Source organism: Gadus morhua, chromosome 7 (genome assembly GCF_902167405.1).
Source record: "Gadus morhua chromosome 7, gadMor3.0, whole genome shotgun sequence".
Lineage (NCBI taxonomy): Eukaryota > Metazoa > Chordata > Actinopteri > Gadiformes > Gadidae > Gadus > Gadus morhua.
The window spans coordinates 12381689-12401206 of record NC_044054.1 but is presented as its reverse complement, the minus strand read 5'-3'; the positions used below and the strand labels follow the sequence as shown (position 1 = coordinate 12401206).

The 19518-nt window shown below is 43.9% G+C and overlaps 1 protein-coding gene across 3 annotated transcripts; it reads right to left on the bottom strand.

Moving 5' to 3' along the window:
* Positions 1-339: 339 nt before the first annotated feature.
* pld2 (phospholipase D2) lies at positions 340-18290 on the bottom strand. Of its 3 annotated transcripts, none has more exons than XM_030361415.1 (25): positions 17903-18286; positions 15998-16156; positions 15482-15609; positions 14265-14407; positions 13983-14076; positions 13527-13592; positions 13322-13380; positions 12964-13209; positions 12447-12590; positions 12252-12335; positions 12074-12152; positions 11866-11976; positions 11267-11449; positions 10180-10339; positions 9963-10081; positions 9746-9859; positions 8450-8554; positions 7881-7969; positions 6683-6796; positions 5952-5998; positions 5496-5630; positions 4857-5010; positions 4284-4401; positions 3548-3786; positions 340-2666 (listed from the first exon to the last, which is right to left on the bottom strand). In XM_030361415.1, the coding sequence occupies exons 2-24, from the start codon at positions 16131-16133 to the stop codon at positions 3562-3564; spliced, it is 2853 nt and encodes a 950-aa protein (XP_030217275.1). In that variant the 5' UTR covers positions 16134-16156; positions 17903-18286; the 3' UTR covers positions 340-2666; positions 3548-3561. The 3 variants fall into 3 exon arrangements, with proteins under 3 accessions (XP_030217275.1, XP_030217274.1, XP_030217276.1); XM_030361414.1 differs by having other exon boundaries at positions 15998-16153; positions 17903-18285; XM_030361416.1 differs by lacking the exons at positions 340-2666; positions 3548-3786; positions 4284-4401; positions 4857-5010; positions 5496-5630 and adding an exon at positions 5668-5815 and having other exon boundaries at positions 15998-16153; positions 17903-18290.
* Between the last annotated feature and the right edge of the window lie 1228 nt (positions 18291-19518).

The window sequence follows — 19518 nt, the reverse complement described above, 5'->3', positions numbered from 1 at the left end:
AGATTAAGTACAATTAAAAAAAAAAAAAAATGCAGCACTATCATCATTTGGTAAGTGTTATAAAAAGAACAGCAATATTCAATCTGGTTCGGATGTTTATTATACTATATTATATATAATTATATTGAATATAAGAATCTAATAAATAAAAAAACACTGAAGTTTCTTCTGGAAAGATTCTGAGTAAGAAGGCATTCTCTTTCAAGAATTTCAAATTGGATAGTAGCCTAGATATGCCACATTTTGTGGGGGCCTGAAACAAAACAGGGAACCCACCCAGTGGATGCGTCCTCATAAAAATATAATACAGACAGACCAAACATAACAAAAGAACGAAGGTATCAATAGGTTAGAAAGGTTTTTTATTAGTTTTGTATTAATAAATAATAGAAACAATATGATTGTGGCAATATGAAATATTAGATCAGTAAATATAAAGTACAGTGTGTTAAACAGTCATATAAATGTATTTAATATAAAAGCACAATCCATTCCCTGTTTGAAATCTTAAAATCTAGAGATATACCGATTATAGCATGATATTGTATATATGTATATTTTTAATTTAACAAAACAGCTGAAATTCTCAGGATAATTATGTGATAGAAAAAAACATTTTTATGGTGCTGTATAACTCCCCCCTGCTGGTCTGACGGAATTATGGGACTTTACGCATTTACTGATAGAAGTTGGCAGGATTAAAACAAAGTTAGGAATGTTGTATTACAATGTTAAAATGCTTAATAATTAAGGCCCATGATGGCCAAAAGATTACAAAAGCATTATGTAGGCAAGCTGAATGTTAGGTGGAGTATACAATTATCAATAAAGTTCTATACCAACAAACATGACTTGATTCAAAGGTCAATGCTCGAAAACATGGAAACGTTTGTCCCCCTTGGATGAAAAAAAAATGCAGACGATTTCTATGTTTCTGCTCATTACTATAAGTCATCACAGTAATACCATATAAAAGAAAAAACGATTTCTAACAAAAGTGCTGCCTTTGTAAGTAGTTATCAGTGATACCACTTTTTTCTGTGGAATGACATTACAATAGTTACCCGCTACGGTGACAAATAAGTCATAAGAATAATAGGAAAATAAAGAAAGGCAAGAAATCAGAATGGCCCAAATCGATATCATATGAGTTTAACAATGCAGTAGAAAAATATATACACTTTATCTGTAATCTAGTGTTTTCGGGAGTGTCTAACTGATGTGCAACAACTGGGTCCTTAATTATAGTGGTACTGATCCTTACAAACTAATCTTTAAAGTTTCTCCTTTGAGTATAAACATGTCTATGCACACATAAACATATATGCAGACATTCAAGGTAGATGGCCCATGGGAACTGCATTACAGGATTTCAGAAGCAGATATCTTTATCCAACTGAACAATTGGGAGTGACCGAAATGTTCTACAGCCAAAGAAATCAAACTGGGCTGCAGTATTATTCACCTGGTTGTCATGGTGACATCTTAAAATGTATATTATCAATGCAAGCTGCATTCAAATATCCTTAATATTCCTTCCACCAGTATTTGCCCTTTCAGTTGGATACGGAAAATCGTTGGGGTGTTGGTTCTGACAAATTCTATTTCAGTCTTTTATGCGATAGGTTTTGAGCTAGCCAGCAAGTCCTGTTGAACATGGTTAAACGGGACCCCCCCATCCCCCGTCAATCATTCATGTCTCTTACGCCGGTGTCCAATCTTTATTTTAGCTACCATCCACTCAGCTCTTCCCTCTTTGTGTCAGTCGCCATAACAACCACAAATGTTCTGACAGATTTGCTGGCACTGCAGTGAGAGGTGAAGCTTGCATGAGAGAGAGAGAGAGAATATTTCCTCCCACCCTCCCGAGATGCTTGCTAGAATAAATGTACACCATGTACCCAAATCCACTGAGATGTGAATCTTGTTACAACATGGAAATTAAGGCTCAAATGTTCATTGACATCATTATCATCACGGTGGTTCAGATGACCTCTAGCCAAAGAATAATCAACCTCTTACAAAAAATATTCATGAAATAAACCGTGCATACACGGTTTATTAAATGAATTGATTTCAGGAAAAAATAAGAAAAAAGTATTTAGTTTAGGTTTTCATTGGTATTAACTTTTTTTCAAAACATAGAAAATAACTATATAAAATATTTGTTTTGTGAGTATTATTAGAGACTTGGCCTTTAAATTCTTCCAGTTCACGCTTACCTAACTTTTAATAAGGCTTCTTAACCAAAAAAAAGCCACGCAAAACTGATCATTTCAGACCATATATAAAAATATATATCACATAGTATCAAAAAATTCCTCAGATGAATGACTTAATTTGGACTGGAGGTTATTGTATTTGAATGCATTCCAAGGAAAACCCAAAGCCAACTCCTCGCCCTCAACAAAAGCCCTATTGTCACACAGCGCATGCCAATGTACAGAGATTAGCACAGGCCGCAAAGACAAAACATGAGGTCATTGTTAGTCATACGGTTTCCAAGCCGCAGATTACTGGGAGTGGGGGGGGGGGGGGGATTAAAAACGATTTTGAAAACGAGCAATATTGTCATCAAGTGGTGGAGGGTGAGAAGAGCTAATTTCCTGTTATGGACGCTTCATATAACGGTTGGTTCTTCTGCAGGGTGGAGGCGCTGGGGCAGTCTAGAGGGTAGGAGGGGGATAAGAGGATGTTCACAGAGACGTAAGAGACATTGTTAGGGGGAAATACATATTATTTTAAATTGACGTTGTCATAATCACACTAAGATTAGGAAAGCCAAGATTTAATAGTTTGCCAGCGTGTTGATATAATTTGATCATAAAATGAAATTTAAATGTTTGACATGTACACTTTATACAATGCATCAGCACTCCCAGTGTAGCGACTACATGACAGTTATTGTTTTGTAATCAATATACAAATCATCCAGTACAGCAGCATTGGATGAGTTAGTAGATATATAGCAGCACTCTAGCGGGGGTTTTTAGTATCCTTGGGGGCGTACGGTTAATGTAATAGTCCAGTACAGGAGCAGTGGGCGAGTGAGTACTAGTAGAACTATGGTAGGACTCTATAAGTGTGGTATTATTACGCTAAGTCTGCTCTCTTTAGCAACACTCAAGGGGGATAATAAAGAGTTCAGCACAGGAACTGTGGGCGAGTTAGTACTAGTCTCCTCAAGTAATAATACTCTAACAGGTCTCTGGGGAGGGGGTAGTTATAGTTATAGTCTAGAACAACAGGTGTTGGTGAGGTAATAGTACTCAAGCCGTTCTCTAGTAATACTCAAGCAGTTCTCTAGTAGTACTCAAGCAGTTCTCTAGTAGTACTCAAGCAGTTCTCTGGTAGTACTCAAGCAGTTCTCTAGTAGTACTCAAGCAGTTCTCTAGTAGTACTCAAGCAGTTCTCTAGTAGTACTCTAGCATTTCTACAGTAGTACTAGTCCTACGGTATGGTTCTCTAGTAGTACTCAAGCATTTCTACAGTATAGTACTCTGGCAGTACTCTGGCAGTACTCTGGCAGTACTCCGGCGGGCCTCACCTTCATGCTGGCCCTCATGTCCACAGCCCCACCGGCACAATGCCCTCTCTGCTGTTGAGCGGGGGCAGCAGGTTCTCCTCACACAGGAACTGCAGGGGGAAATGGACCAGGAGGCCCCGCACGGCCCCCAGCTCCTCGCACGCCTGCTGGGGGTCCGAGTCGCACAGGCGCTCCTTGCCGGCGTTCTCCCTCAGCTCCCGCATGTTGTGCACCGAGTTGGAGGGCAGGCAGCAGAACACCTGGGGGGGCGGGGACAGGGGGCCGTGTTTGGGCTGTTAGACGTTGTGTGTACGGTCATGGATACGGTCGTGGACCGTTACCACGGCGACACAACGTCTAACAGCCCAAACACCTCTGCCCTCATCCCGCCCCCAGGTGTTCTGCTGCCTGGGGCGGGACAGGACGCGGCGTTTGGGCAGTTGGAAGTCCTGTACGGTCGCCGTGGTAACGGTCTTCCGGGGGCGGTCCTCGCGGCTTCAGAAGCGGCGGTTCATGGCGACTGTAAATTCGACTTTGGGGTGACTTATTAAGGGTTACCCTAGGGAATGTCAATGCTCGGCCTTTTTGCACCTTCTTTTGACAAATAAATACAGATAAAGATAAAACCGTCTGCTAAATGCCTTTATTATAAATGTAAATGACTAGGTTAGACGCTGTACTGCCCATTATTTAAATGCACTGAAAAGTGCCAAAGTGTTAACCTTTCAATGTGAACATGCAGTAGCCGTTCCAGTACCTTCTCATAAATGGTGGCGTTCAATTTAGCCGCCGCATTCCAGCCCAAAAAGAAGAATTCGTCGCAGATGGGATCGTCGATGTTGATGCTGGGCTCTGAAGCTGCTCCCACTAGAACCCTGCAAGAGAAAACACACAGCTGTGTGTTACACAGGCTTTAGCTGTGTAATAACCTTCTGTCACCCAATAACAGATCACCGGGTGACAGTTTCATTGATGAACGACACATGATAGCAGTGTTGGTGGTCAGCCAACAAGTCAAGTCAAGTCAGGCCAGGTCAAGAAAAATTGTGTAGCCCTTGAGCACAATCACACTCCCTAAGGGCCTCAGGAGCCTTCATTATACAACACTCTGTGGATATGGCACGTGTGGATATATATATGAGAAGTAATATTTCTTTTCCCGACTTGACCTTCCATCCACACTTAAACGAGATTTTAAAACGCTGGTAGTTTGAGTTGAAAATGCTTGCAGGTATGTTGAGGGCGTAACCCAAAAAATGTCCATTGAACCGATGATGTGTGGACACAGTGACAGTACTAGACCGTGTGGCTGCCCTCCAGCGGCCCTTACCTGAAGCACTCCTTGCGCAGGGCCAGGGCGAGAGGCCCGGCCTGGTACTCCTTCCCGTCCATGAGGGAGGGAACCCTGTCCTCGTCCTCCACCAGCACCGCCAGTTCACTGTCCCGTTGGCCCAGCATGCTGCGGTCGTTGATGTTGGCAGAGCCTGCGATTAAAAACACACAGTAAGGGCTCTGTGGTCACACACCTAGGGCCCGCTTCAGGTAGCATGTAGCACGGCTAACTTTACACTGAAACAAGAACTCTGAATGGAGCCGGTGATTTGGGTTTCAGAACAGATGCTTTCAACACAGAGGAACAGTTTAACCTGAGGAATCACCAGCCATCACCTATCACACCCTGAAAATGTCCTTGATAAAAAGGGACTAGTTGAAGCCTTTCTGCCCTTTGCCAGACAGTTGTTATTTTGACAAAAAAAACAACATTATAGTAGATGTACTATGTAGTACTATACTATACCAAATATGTGAATAATATTTAATACCGAAATCATGAGCCATTCAACTAAATGTCAGCTGGATTTGAAGCCAGCCCTGACGGACATGCTGCATTGGTTTCATAAAGATCCTCATTCTCTCTTTGTGCCTTTGATGACGGCTGATGAATGAGGCTGTAGCGGCAGTGACTCACCGATGATGTAACGGCGGTCGTCTGCGATGAGGGTCTTGCTGTGGACGTAAATGAGCTCTGTTACGGGGGCGTCGGCCAGCCTGCCGTGCGTCCTGAGGCCACATAGGGTGATGTACTCCGTCCACTTGTCCTCCACTGGGGAGGGGGTTCAACAGGGTAAAATAACTATATTAGTCACTGCGACGACAACAAGCGCAATCAGCAATATTTTAATTTTTATTGAGGTTGTGTGCATGCAGGATTTGAATTTGAAAAGTCATGAAGAGTGGTGAAAGATGAAGACGGAGACCTGGGAGCCAGACAACTAGTGCCAGTACCTTCTGTTTAACGACGCAAAACAAGAGTGGAAAGAGAAAGACACAGAAAAACACAAGGGTTTAACGGTGACGGGGGAGGCTGCTCGGGAAGCCTTATGATTTGGTGTTTCTTTCAGTTGAAAAGGAAAAGGAGACTGACCTTCTCTCAGTCGGGTCAGGATGGAGTGTTCTCCCCTGCACATGGTCCTGCAGCGTGAGACATACAAGGAGTTTGACTGTCAGTTGCTCAATAAAATGTGTAGGTTTCGTCCTACACATTTCGTCCCGCCACTTGAACAGTTTCTTCCCCTCTTCAGTTGGGTTCCTTAACAGGTCCCAGGACCACCACCCCCACTGACTGACACTGACTCTGGCACTCATACCCATCACCAATTTGTAAATCATTATACATTTTTAAGTATCTTTCACTTTAGTTTTTAATTTATTTATTCTATTTTATCCTTTTTTAATTGATCGCTTATGTTCCTGCTTGTTTATATGGTGTTATATATATATATATCTCTTCTTCATTGTTCATTGTTATTGTCTTAATGTATGCACCTTAATCACCAAGCCAAATTCCTGGTTGGTGTAAAACCCTTCTTGGCAATTAAATCCTTTCTGATTCTGATTCTGATTCTATGTTCTGATTTTAAATAATGCATAACAGCAAAGCAGAATTCTTAGATTATTTAATTTCCTACAGGTACAGTGTGTAGGATACCCTCAGGTACAGTGTGTACATAAGGGATCGAACCCACTGCCTTTGGCTTTGGGTCGAACCAACTGAACACGACCCTGACCTGCTCTCCATTCAACAGGAATTGTCTCAGGCCCTACTGACACACTTCTGTCTCGGTCTTGAGGAGGAGGAAAGGGGACTCCACCCACCTGAAGGTGAAGTGCAGGATGGCCTGGATGGCGTTTCCTCCGCCCTCGTTGATGTCTCCCTCGAACCCGGGCAGCAGTGGCACCACCACAAACACTCGGTAGGTCTTCTGCTCACTAATAAGAGTCATCAATGGTCAGCACACACCCCCAGCAAACATCTTACACCAGGGTCAATTTACTTTATACCAAACTGAGGCGTTTTGCCTCCTGTCACTCATTAATATGTATTCGTCCTCTTTCGACTGATCACAAATGCATTGGAAAATGAAATACATAATTGATTATTCAGGCTTTTCAAAGAGCCTTTGATGGTTTGTAAACAGTATCTACAGCTGCCTATCTTGCTCTGTAGCTTTGTTATTGAAGTACTACAGTCTGAATCATACAGCAGTGCTACAGTCTAAGAGTATTACTAAGCAAAGGGTAGAACTAGAGTCTATTATATAATTATCAGTTGAGTATTACACAGCAGTACTAAACTTATAGACTCGGCACCCCCAGCCCGTTCTGCGTTTTGAATTCGCCCTGCAGAAAACTGAATTCGCCCTGCAGAAGCAATACATTTCTTCCTGCTTCCGATGGAAGCTCGGCTTCCGCTTTTACGGGAGCCGAGCTGTCTTTCCCCCTTGGCGTGCTATTGGCTAGTTTCCTGTCACTCTCTATAGGACGTCATTTGGATCATTGGTCTGATTGGTTGAAGGACTATCCAATTGCGTACAGAGTTATTGAACTAGGCCCGTTGATCACGCCTCTTGTGCTGCTCATACAGCAGCACTAGAGTCTATGAGCCTCACACAGCAGCATTAGAGTCTAGGAGCTTCATACAGCAGCACTAGAGTCTAGGAGCTTCATACAGCAGCATTACAGTCTAGGAGCTTCATACAGCAGCACTAGAGTCTAGGAGCTTCATACAGCAACACTAGAGTCTATGAGCCTCACACAGCAGCATTAGAGTCTAGGAACTTCATACAGCAGCATTAGAGTCTAGGAGCTTCATACAGCAGCATTAGAGTCTAGGAGCTTCATACAGCAGCACTAGAGTCTAGGAGCTTCATACAGCAGCACTAGAGTCTAGGAGCTTCATACAGCAGCACTAGAGTCTAGGAGCCTCACACAGCAGTAGAGGCAGCAGTAGAGGCAGCAGTAGAGGCAGCAGTAGAGACAGCAGTAGAGGCAGCAGGGTGAGGCAGGCGGTTACCTGTGAGCCCTGAGGATTCTGTTCACGATGGCGTCCCCGATCCCATTGTAGACGCTCTTGTCGTCCGCACAGCTGATGAAGAACTGGTTCTGGGGGACCACAGGGATGAAGATGGATGATAGTACATCAATAGTATGAGGGATCAGACGCACACACTATGCGATCAAGGAAAAAGAGCAATCTTTTCTAATATGATAGTCTATCAATTTGGAAATCAAGTATCACGTAACCTTTTGATCACCGTCTTTTTTGTTTCACAAATGATGTGAATAGAGCCGGGATCCGCAACGTGTAATTGGCTAGCAACAGCGAACACATACTCGTCCAGCAGTAGCAAACTGTATAAAAGTGCCTGTAAATGTTTCCAATCAATACTGATTTGACTTGCCACTGTAGAAATACCCTTATTATTAAAATGTGTTTCTGAAAGCCTCAACCACACGGCGGAAAGATGAGTTTCACTTTGGCGGGATATCTCTGTAACCAAGCAGGGGACCCCCCCGCTCTGTGCCGTCTCTCCCCGCAGAGGCTCTGCTACAACAGAGTGCAACTCCAGGCTCCCAGACTACCTCGATGTAAACGTAGTGCTCGCTCTTCTCGATGACGTCCACGTAGGCGTTCAGGATGGACTGCTCACAGGTTCCTGCGGACCAGCGGTCCACAGAACGCAACACCTGCACCAATCAGAGGAGAGGAAACAGACATTTTTTCTTGATGAACTTTGTTTTTATTGAGTTTGATTTAACCATAACATAGAGCACTTGAGAGTGAGGATTCGTAGGAGATATCGTACAAAAGCAAGACAAGAAAAGTGAGCAAGAGTGTGGTTTGTCCTGATTTGAACTCTTGGCTAACAGCATTGTGTTATTGGCGTCTCGTCAAGTGAACAGCACTTTCTTAGTCATTGCCACTCTGCTGACCTTTGGGTTAGTGAAAGAATGCCCTTTTTCTCACTTCCTCCTCTAAAGCAGTTTTTTGGCTTACATTAAAGGGGGTTATAATCGGCGGATTCATTTGTATTAATATTGACAAGCTAGTTAATGATGTTTCACGTCCACGTTTATCTGTGCTGTTGTGAGTACTCCTCTTTATTGATATCTTCATTAAGTATTTGAAACAGTTTTTTACTTGGTTGCAAAAAAACATTTAAATCAGCCGTTAATTCATGTTCCTCATCTCAAAACCAAGCCTTAAAACCAATTCCTGAGAATCCCACCGAGAACAAAACTATTTCATCCCCAAACCCCCAAAAGAGTAACCTTCCTGCTTTCTCAGATGGCTAGCCATGCCTTCCAACAATGGTCTTCACTTCCTGCTCAGAAGAGCCAGAGGTCTTCCTCCGTGCTGCAGCTGCTTACAGCCTAATGGCCCTCTGTTAATCCGCCTTTGGGGAGTGACCCGGGACATCTCCAACAAGGAGAACTCATTAGAGAACAGCTTGTGTGTTGCTGTGCAACACACCGCTACACTTCCTGACTGCTGCTTTGGGTTTATGGTGGTGTTGTTGTTTGACCTCTCTGCAGACAGGCTGGCCTTGTGGCAGCAGCTGTGGTCTCCAGGTTGATAATGTGGTGCGTTGCGGTTCCATAAGGCTCGGGTCGGAGCAGTTGCTAGGGGGGAATCGATGGACTGGGAACCGACAGTGTCTGCATTGTGGCGGCTTCCCGATGCATGTTTCAGTGTATTAGTATCGATCAGAGACCGCACAATAAAGTCCACTCACGTATTGATTGATTATTCCGATATTTTTTCTTGTTCGGTTGAAATCCTATTCAATAGATGCAGTAATTAAGTGGGAATCAATCAAGCCGGATAGGAATTAAGTGCAGTTTCTGCTCGAGTTCACACAGCAGCACGTTAAGTACCTGTACTGTCGCCCTGCCGGAGCCCGGCACAGTGAAGGGCAACTTTTCTGCAGTACTGTGGGACTTGGGCAGAAGGCAAGGGTAGAAGTCGTCTTTGTACTTGTTCTTGAAGGTCTGATGCAGACGTAAAAACAAAAGGTAGTTAATCTCTAAGCATTTTGTCATTCTCCCGTCCACGGGGTACAAAAGAGAGAATTTTTCAGAAGAGAAGCTGGACCTTGGTGAAGTTCCACCTCTGGATGAAGTGGCGGGCCACGTCCCTGGCTGCTTTGCCGTGGATGGCTGCGGAAAAGTCTCGCCACGGCATGCGGGGCACTTGAGTCCGATCGATGTTATCTTGTGGAGGGAAGGAAGGGACAGAGGCTACACTGTTGGCTGTTCTGTGACCGTAATAGAGATGGGAGCTTGAGGTTGGAGGTTCTGGGGGGGCGTACCTTCAAAGGGACGGTCCAGCTGAACCCAGTCCTTGCGGATGAAGTTGCTGTAGTCTTTGCCGAGCCAGAGCTTAGTGTTCTCAGCCAAGTCCTTTGGATCAAGGTCTTCCGGGGGCTCGGACGCCGTGGCTTTGGCCGGGCCATCGGGGACATCATTCCCCTAGGAACAAGAAGCATCATGACACAGTCAACTCATTGTTTGGATCAAGGAGTGGCTTGTCCAGTAGATCCTAGACTAGATTTGACTTTTGGTGAACCAGTTTCTGGGAATAACAATCTCCCTGGCGGTGTCATGGTTGATGATGCTCTTCCACACTGCCGAAATGTCAGTACCACCCTCGGTCATCTATGGTGAAGAAGACCAATCTACGGAGGGGACACCTGCAGTACTTTCTGCAATCCACACTTCTGGGACCTCTCTGACTCTCCCTCCCGCTAAGACTTATATTAGGTGCCTACTATTATTAAAGGTTTGCAGTCGTCAAAAAAGTATGGAAGTCGGAGAGGTTCCATTTGAGGTGCTTGGGATAAATCTGCCTGCTGAGAATGAAGTATAACTGCTCTTAGTTATGATGAATGATAACGGGTGGATAGGCTAATGTAGCATTGGGCCCAGTGGCCTGGCAGTATGCACCAAAATGATGGTATCAAATACCTCTGCATGTGCAAAAAGCTTGTTTGCAGGTAATTTGTATATCTTGCCATGCAACTCAATTATCAAAATTCACCTCTCCAAAAGGAAAAGGTTGTCTTAGAGATATATAGACAAGATAAGAGCAAACACTTATCATCGTCATTGAAGATCACCCAGCAAACACACTTGTGCGTAATTAGAGGATACTTAAACCAAAGTGTTTCCGCCCCTTGATGTGTTTGAAGCTCTCACTTGTGTCGAGATGAAGGCTGGATAATGTTGTAGCCATGGTGATCAACTCCCAGTCTAAAGCTACAGGGTTTGATCCCACCATGTCCACGGTCTCCCCTAGACCCTAAAGGCCTAACATCCCGCCTACTTCCTAATGACATCTATTTGAATCCACTGATGTTTTGGATTAAAGTTGACTAAAAAGTCTTGCTTTCCCCCTACCTGGGTCACATGGTTGCTCTGATCCGTGGAGCCCAGGTCTGTCAGGCGGTACTGGCTGTCGTCCCAACGACCGAACGCTAGGTCCAGACCCCCCACGAAGGCCACAGACTGGTCGATGGCCACCATCTTCTCGTGGTGGGCCCACAGGATGACCACCGAAGACACATCCGGGTGGCGCATCACCTGAGGAGGATGATGAAGACATGTGAGACAATAGATTTCATTGCGGAAACAATGAGGCCATTGCATAGATGGGAGGGTCGACAGAAAATGTGTCCTTTATTGTTTATTCACTTCCCTACTTATTCAAGTAAATACAAAATGTCAGCCGTTTATAGGTTCAGAAAAGTTCAGCAAGCAAATGAATGACTTTGGGCTCGACAAGTTGAGGCCGAATTCATTTTAAATTCAGCTCAAGTCATTTGTGTAGCCCTTTTCTTAGTGGCGGGTAAAAAACTGGTTGAATGAGGGCGTTGAAATGTAGTTAAACCGGTTCAAATAATCTCAAGTTACAACCATAGAAGTCAGCCCCCGGGATTGGTTTATTCCCTGGAAGTCTAAACAGGAAGGAAACCGTTTAGCGATGACATTGGACAGACCTTGATGTTGGGGTGCATATCCATCAGAGTCCTCTTGCTGTGCCCACTGTTGATGCCCAGCGCCAACTCCACCTCTTTATAAAGGAGTACACACACCTTGACGCCTTGCTCCTACACAGAGATAACCAGAACCAGAAGAAAAATGTGCTTAATGTTGAAATTAAAGAAGGAAGGCTGGAGTAGAAGATGATTAAAAGAGCTACCGTACTGCTTTGCGTTTGAGAATCTCATCTAGACGCCAGTAACTGTCTGTGGCAGGCCTCTTCAGAAACACTTCTGGGCTTAGCCTGAGAGAGAGAGAGAAATCCACTTTGATACCAAAAAGCTCACACAAACTGAATGATGAAAATGTAGATTTTGGTTCATGCGTTTGGTTGGCCACTCACCACCAGTCAGTGATGAAGATCTCTTCTTTGGCTTGTTCGAGGGCATCGGCCAGGTCTGAGAAGTAACCGCTGCCGTTCACGTACCTTAAAGACAATGTAAAGGATACATTTTAGAAGGCAGTAAAATGTAATCGTTAAACAATACACCAATCTTGGACCATGACGACCCGCTCCGTCACACTGCACATGTGTCACCATTTAGTGAGGGTGTTCTCCCGCGGCATGGCAAAGCCTTCGTAGCGCTGCCATCTGACGAAGTCACAGGCCACCGTGATATTGTCAATTTCATGGCTCCACCAGTGGGCCTGTCGGTAATTACTGCACTTGATGATCAGGTCTCTACAAGGAGGAGCAAGAGGAAAGACTTTAGAAACAATATTCAATTGAGATTTTGAATTAATGAGAGGACAGTGAAGCTATTTCAGGCTAGCCTGAAGTCAGAAAATGGAACATGATCAATGGAATTAGTCGATCTAGATTTATTCTTTTTACACGTAACAAAACATGGAAGGATTATTCAGGAGGAAAGCACAGTACAGATATGTTTGTTTCCATCAAATGTAGATACGATCCATGGAAAAATGTGTTCATCTAACAGCTAACATTGAATAATAATAACTAAGAATCTGAACTCCTAACACACAAAACATACAAAGTCCTCAATTGCATTCCCCGTAGAAAGTGAAAGCAAAACCAAATAACGAATAATTACCGTGTAAAGTTTTCGATGCACACGCCGTGCTTTGTGTCGGTGTAAGAGTTGCCCACTTTGACCTTGAGCTCGGGGTCAAAGAGCAGGACGAAGGAGATGACCCCGTGGTCACGGTTCATGTACAGCAGGAAAGAGTCCTTGACCACCAGCCACCGCCGGGACCAGCGGTAGCAGAACTGGTGGTGCCCGATGCAGTTCAGGCCCTGGATGCGATGACCGCCGGACCTCTTGAAGATGGGCCCCTCCCTGGCACAAAAGACAAGTACTCTGAGACTCCACATACAAACTCACTCTCCAGTATTCTCGTTTGCTTTGGTTATAAACATGGTCTTGTTTTTGTCAGCGCGACTGTTCTTACAGGCCTTTGGCCCCAAGGTCATTGATGAAAGAAAGAGCACTGACATCGAGGAATTCCAGCTGAAACAAATAAAGAACAAAACATAAATTGACAGCTTGTGTGTGTGTGTGTGTGTGTGTGTGTGTGTGTGTGTGTGTGTGTGTGTGTGTGTGTGTGTGTGTGTGTGTGTGTGTGTGTGTGTGTGTGTGTGTGTGTGTGTCCTCACCATGCCGTGATCATTCTTGCAGAACTCATTTTCCAGGAGTCCGTTCAAGTATTCCTCCAGATATTTCTGCAGTTATAATGAGGAAGTTAGACACTGAATGTGCAAAATACATCTTATTTCCAGGAACAAAGATGACTCCGTAGCTCATCCACTAGGACTACAACTAATCAAAGCCTGGATCAGCTCGGACCACTTCTCTGGATCCTTTTGGTGCTTGAGATCTGTTGTGTGTATGCCTCAGGTCTCAGGTCTGAGATCTGTTGTGTGTATGCCTCAGGTCTCAGGTCTGAGATCTGTTGTGTGTATGCCTCAGGTCTCAGGTCTGAGATCTGTTTGTGTGTATGCCTCAGGTCTCAGGTCTGAGATCTGTTGATTGTATGCCTCAGGCCCCAGGTCTCCCTGTAATGTCCCGGTGACTGCTCTACTGGTGCGTGGTGATTGGATGTTGTGTCATACCGGCTTGCTGGAGGTTCTCCGACCCCTGTCGGAGCTGTTGAGGTTGGGCATCTCCGCCGACATCGTCCGCAGCTGTTGCCTCGCCTTTGCAAATCTAGAGGAACGTTTTGAATATTCAATGGAGCCATGGATAAACATCGAGAGAAATCAAAGCCAGCCACAGTGTGCAGCGGCCGCGCCCATCCCTTTTAAACAAATACCACATCACTGCACAGGTCAGTCGGCGGCTTATCTGGATCTTTCGCTTATATTTTCGTGTAAGCAGAGAGGTGCGCCGCCCACCTGCCCATGGGCATGAAGTGCATCAGCATCTTGTGCTTGTAGAGGTCTCGATGGAGCTCCTGGAAGCGCCGGTACTTCCTCTTGACCGTCCAGGTAAAGGGCCCATGGGTCAGCCGCACCGTGTACAGGGTGCACACACTCACCTGGCCAGAACCACACGTTCACGTTAGCGTTTAGCTTGTTAGCATGCTCGTACGACGACGGCCAACCAGCGCAGAGAAAGACAAAGTCTGACTTCAATGTCAAAGCTGGGTATGATAAAGATAAAGATAAAGATAAAAGATGATTTATTGTCATTGTACAGTCACCTATACAACGAAATTGGGAGTGCCAACTGAAGGTGCATTACACATACAAAATAAATAACTAAACAAATAAACAAGCAATTTAAGTTAAAAATTAAAAAAAAAAGAAGACAGAAATAAGAAAAACATTTGAAACAAGACAAGGACAGGTGATGTCAGAATAAATATAAAGGCCGTAAGCATATTGCACTATATAGAAAGTGAGGAATCTGTGTTTCAAGTTTTGTGAGTGTAAGTGTCCTGATTGCCCAAGGAAAGAAGCTTTTGTAAAGCAATCAAAGCATTACATACTGTATGGAAACTATCTGTTTTGTCGAACTTATCCATTCAGTAGTTTGCTGGGATAGTTTACTTTTTAAACAGGTGAAACACCAATAACTTAATCTCCACAACATTTCCAGCATTTCGTTATCAGAGGTAGATCCGTGGTTTGATGTCTTGGAAGTTCATTATCATAAAGGAGAAGGAGGATGGCCCCTCAGCGATGATGAGGCTTCAAACACTCCATCCAATCACTCAACTCGTAGATCAACTTACTTAACAACACACCTCACTTGTCTCTCCATCACGAAGACATATACCTTAAAGAATGTAAGGTACATGAAGGCTGTGCCGGTAGTGGCCTTTATATCACCCTCTAAACTGTGGATACTCAAAACACTTAACAATAGGGGCCTCCTTAACCCATTTTCCACACGCAAATCCAAACACTGAATGCCCTGAAAACCCTGCATGGCAGTGGACAGCTAGTCGCGAGCGGCTGCGGTTAGGCGTCTTGCTCAGGGACACCTTGACACTTCAGCGTGGGCGAACCGCAGATGATGGAACCAGCAACCTTCAGTTGCCTGATGACCTGTTGTACCTCCTGAGCTACTGTCGCGCTCCTCCCAGATGTAAAGATAAAGCGTCTACCTTGGATCGTGTCGTATGTCTCTCTGTGCTCTCCACTCTGCAGGTTATGGGGGCTCCCGTCATGAGTATAGGCACCCCGATCTTCTTCACATCCAACAGGGCGTGCACCACGAGGAAAGGCCGGCCCTCTGGGGGTTAGGGTTTAAAACGGGTCATTTCTCGGTTAAGAATACTTCATCATGCATCCGGTTTATTTGATTCACTTTAAGGTGGGAATACAGAACAATATTTATGGTACAATTTTAAACACGATTTTCCACAGCCTGCTGTCTGTCAAAGCAGACCCGATTCCAGTCATTAATATTAAATATAACAATAAAATTGTCGACCAATTTGAACGCGATCCTGTAAATTGGGCTGGTTAACAACAGCATCCGTTACAAGTGCGCCTGTCCAATCTGTGAATAGCAGCCGTTAAATCTGTGAAACATGTTAGTCGGTGAGGTTTGTAAAAGCCTTCTTGAGTGTTCCCAGCTCTGTGTCAGTTCAGGAGCATTTCATAATTGCTCTGCTCACCACCGTTATTCATGAGGCCGTCCACCTCCTCTGGACTCAGGTTGTGTTGGTCCTTGGAGAAGCGCCTCATGTCCAGCGTGGGGGCCACGGAGCAGACCGCCAGGGGCTCGATCTCGTTCCCATCAGCGCTCGCCATCGCTCCAGTCACTCGCTGGTCTGCTGTCAAAACGAAACAATGAGGGATACTATAGGTGTGTGTGTGTGTGTGTGTGTGTGTGTGTGTGTGTGTGTGTGTGTGTGTGTGTGTGTGTGTGTGTGTGTGTGGATAGAATGGAGTGGTTTTCAATAGCCAAATCAGGGCATCTTCCCTCTTCATCGTCTTTGATTGATATAGTCTTTTTCATACAGGATTGCATTACATATGATTCGTTTCTGGGTATGTTACAGTTGGTTGAATTTGAGCTAACAAGTCATATTAATCTCGTTACAGTGTGGTTCACCTTATCTTCCAATCCTTTGTATCCCTGATCCCATTATTGATGTCTGAATTAACGTGTCGATTGGCAGCCGTTTGAAATTACATCCCATAGGCTGCGGTGCCTATGGTCTTGTCTTGCATGCTCCATTGACCCATTCATTAGTGATGTTTACTTAGGTTTCATATCCATTCATATTACAGGTTGTATGTCAAATGTTACAAGACATTAGGAAGATAAATAACGATCAATATCATTTTGGATTTCCGTCTCTACACCATAACACAACCACGTCTACGCTTATTGTGAAGTGTCTTGGGAGGCTGATGAGGTTGGCATAACTGGTAGGCTATAAACGATCTACCTGAGTGTCTAGTCTTTCGACACCAAGGTACAGGTCAGCCGAATCATGCTTGAGACGTCCTATATATACATACAATTAGCTTAAATTCTGCACACATGATTTACATCATCCATTCGCCCGTTCAAACACCGACGACGGGGTTAACCACGCAGGGCGACAGCCAGCTCGTCAGGAGCTGTCAGGGTGAGGCGACACACTCAGCTAGGAGGGGCCTGGAATCCAACTAGCTTTTACGGTTACCAGTCAAACCGCTCTACATCCTTCCTTACCCACTGCCTGCCGCCAGAAGCGAGGTATGCACCACGTCATTTTTAATCGACAACCATCTACTGATGTTAGGACTGATGTTAAAGCTGGAGGATCGCCAATGCCTTACAGTATCAACAAGTAGAATACTGTGGCTGGCTACTGCCATGATACTTTAGTATATTCTACATACTGCAAAATAAGATTAAATTGTCAGAAAACACCATTCCAAGTCAAAATGTAAGGTAAACACGCAAATACTGAAACAAATTAATGTAGACCATGATCACAAAACAAGCAACAAGACGCTGAATCCACTCTTTGCTTTCACTAAAACCTTTCCTTACTCAAACCTTTAGTAGGCCTACCTTGTTTAATTAAAACCTGTCCCATTGTACTGCGTTACAATGAATTGTTATCTATCAGTGTGCCTCGGACTTCATTGAGTTGTGTACTCGTCTCTTTTTTGTGAACATTACAACACAACATATGGAGCTGTCAAAACACACATGGATGTAAAAGGAGACTTTATAAACCGCTTGAAGCTGCTTTGTGAAGCCCGAGGGATTTCCTCTTAAAATAAAATCAGCTGGCTTAACTTTTACTTTTTTAGTAGCCTGCTGCTCTGGGCTGCTTCCTCGCCTCCACCCTTTTTCATTTCCCTGCAGCGCCACATGCCACCAAGACATTAAGATGATCTTAATCAAGCACGTATTGTGATTTAAGGTTTTTGCTTTTACAAAAGGAAGACCCTGATCTAATGGTGGATAGGTCGGGTTACCTTGCAAATTTAACCCGCATTCAGTTCAGTAAACCTGGCAGACAATCGAGCTGAACAACAATACACAAAAGGGGTTGAGCCTCTATAATCGTACTTACTTAACAAATGGAAGCGCACATCCACGATTAAAGGGAAACCCAAGGAGACGGTCGACTTGACTGACTGAGAACGATATGATGGATCAACCCGAGCCGAAGCTGTTCACAACAACATGTTTCATGAACGACGACTGGTGGTGATGGACTTCAGGTCCCTCCCAGTGAGGAATGAACCAAGACAGATCATAGCGCAAAGGGATTGGGGAAACGCATCTGTAATACTTTGCTCATTTAACAGCCTGTATATGCATGGGAATCATAATAAACTAAAGCAACCATTGGACAAATCATTTGTTATCAAAATAGAGGAATGCAGCTTTGCCAGTGCCAGTAGGCTGCCATGCACGTCACGTCGTGTACGTGAGAAAGCCAACCCTTGCAGCAGCTCCCACGATAGGTGGAGCAGACAAGGACAAGTCCAAACTGGACTGCATCCGGGCAAGGAATACCAATGGGATTGGCAGCATTCCTTCAATTCAATGGGAAAACATGGGAAGTTTCTATAACTCCCCATGGTCAATCCTGGACGTTGGACATTGTATGTAAAAGGTTGGACGTTGCACGTTTGACGTTTAATTGAGAAATAAATCCATTGTACAAATTGATTATATATCGCGTGTTAATTAGCTGTAGGGGCCTACCAATTTTTTTTTGCTTATGACAGACCAGGATGAGACTTGGTTAATGTTAAATAGTAAAATATATGTATATGAAATAGATTTTATATTTTTGAGAAACTTAAATAAACAGTGCTAAGCCGTATTTAAGACCACTTAAAAAAAAACAGATATGAAATGGAAGTTTGCTCTAAGGTCAATGGGGCCCTCTACCGGACACATAGATGGATGAGCCATCAATTACAAATAACAGATAGCCCTTTTCAACAAAAAGTAAACGTGTACAATAATCGATACATCCGTTGCATTAATATAGTAATAAAAAATACGTTTTGTACTTCATGATTCAACATAAGAAGCAAAACAAACAAAGTATTATACAATTATAATTATTATTACTATTATTATTATTACTAATATATTTACTTGAAAAATTGTCAAACATGATGTCAGTATTTCTGAAGCATCCATTGCAGTACCACTGCAAGAGATTTTTACGAGCATATGTGTATAAATACATGCACAATATATACGATGGCATAGGTCATCCGCAGGTCAGGGTCCTTAAAGAAAACTTCAAACCTTTTGCCCGTGCATTTTATTTTTAACGGTCAACACACAGCATACCAACCCAGTTGCCTCGGACTTCTGTTCTTGAGGCTTTAGTTAGGCCTATTCCTGTCGGCAAGATGTTTTACTGCCTCTCTCGTTCACTAATTCAAGCTGTAGCTGAGATCTGTGCCTGGTACTGCTTCGTGCTTGTTCATGTGCAAAATGTTACAGCCAAAAGTAAACAGTGAAAATAGGATGTCACGTACCTACCAATACCCAAATCACACTATTTGAATAGTGTGTTTGTTTGTTTGTTTGCAAGGTGCCCGCTATAGATTGAATAGTAGTTATGAATACGTAGTCCTATATTATTAGATATATATCTATATCTGTTTTACTTTCTGCAAATGAATGCATGCACTGCTACATATAATTAAATTTTAGCCA

Excerpts from the sequence above, each read along its gene's own strand:
- pld2 (XM_030361415.1), bottom strand. The coding sequence starts at position 16,133 with ATGGCGAGCGCTGATGGGAACGAGATCGAGCCCCTGGCGGTCTGCTCC. Across the intron at positions 12,153-12,251 it reads ATCTTCATCACTGACTGGTG|GCTAAGCCCAGAAGTGTTTC; the intron begins GTGAGTGGCCAA and ends TCTCTCTCTCAG. Across the intron at positions 11,450-11,865 it reads ATATGCACCCCAACATCAAG|GTGATGCGCCACCCGGATGT; the intron begins GTCTGTCCAATG and ends CATCCTCCTCAG.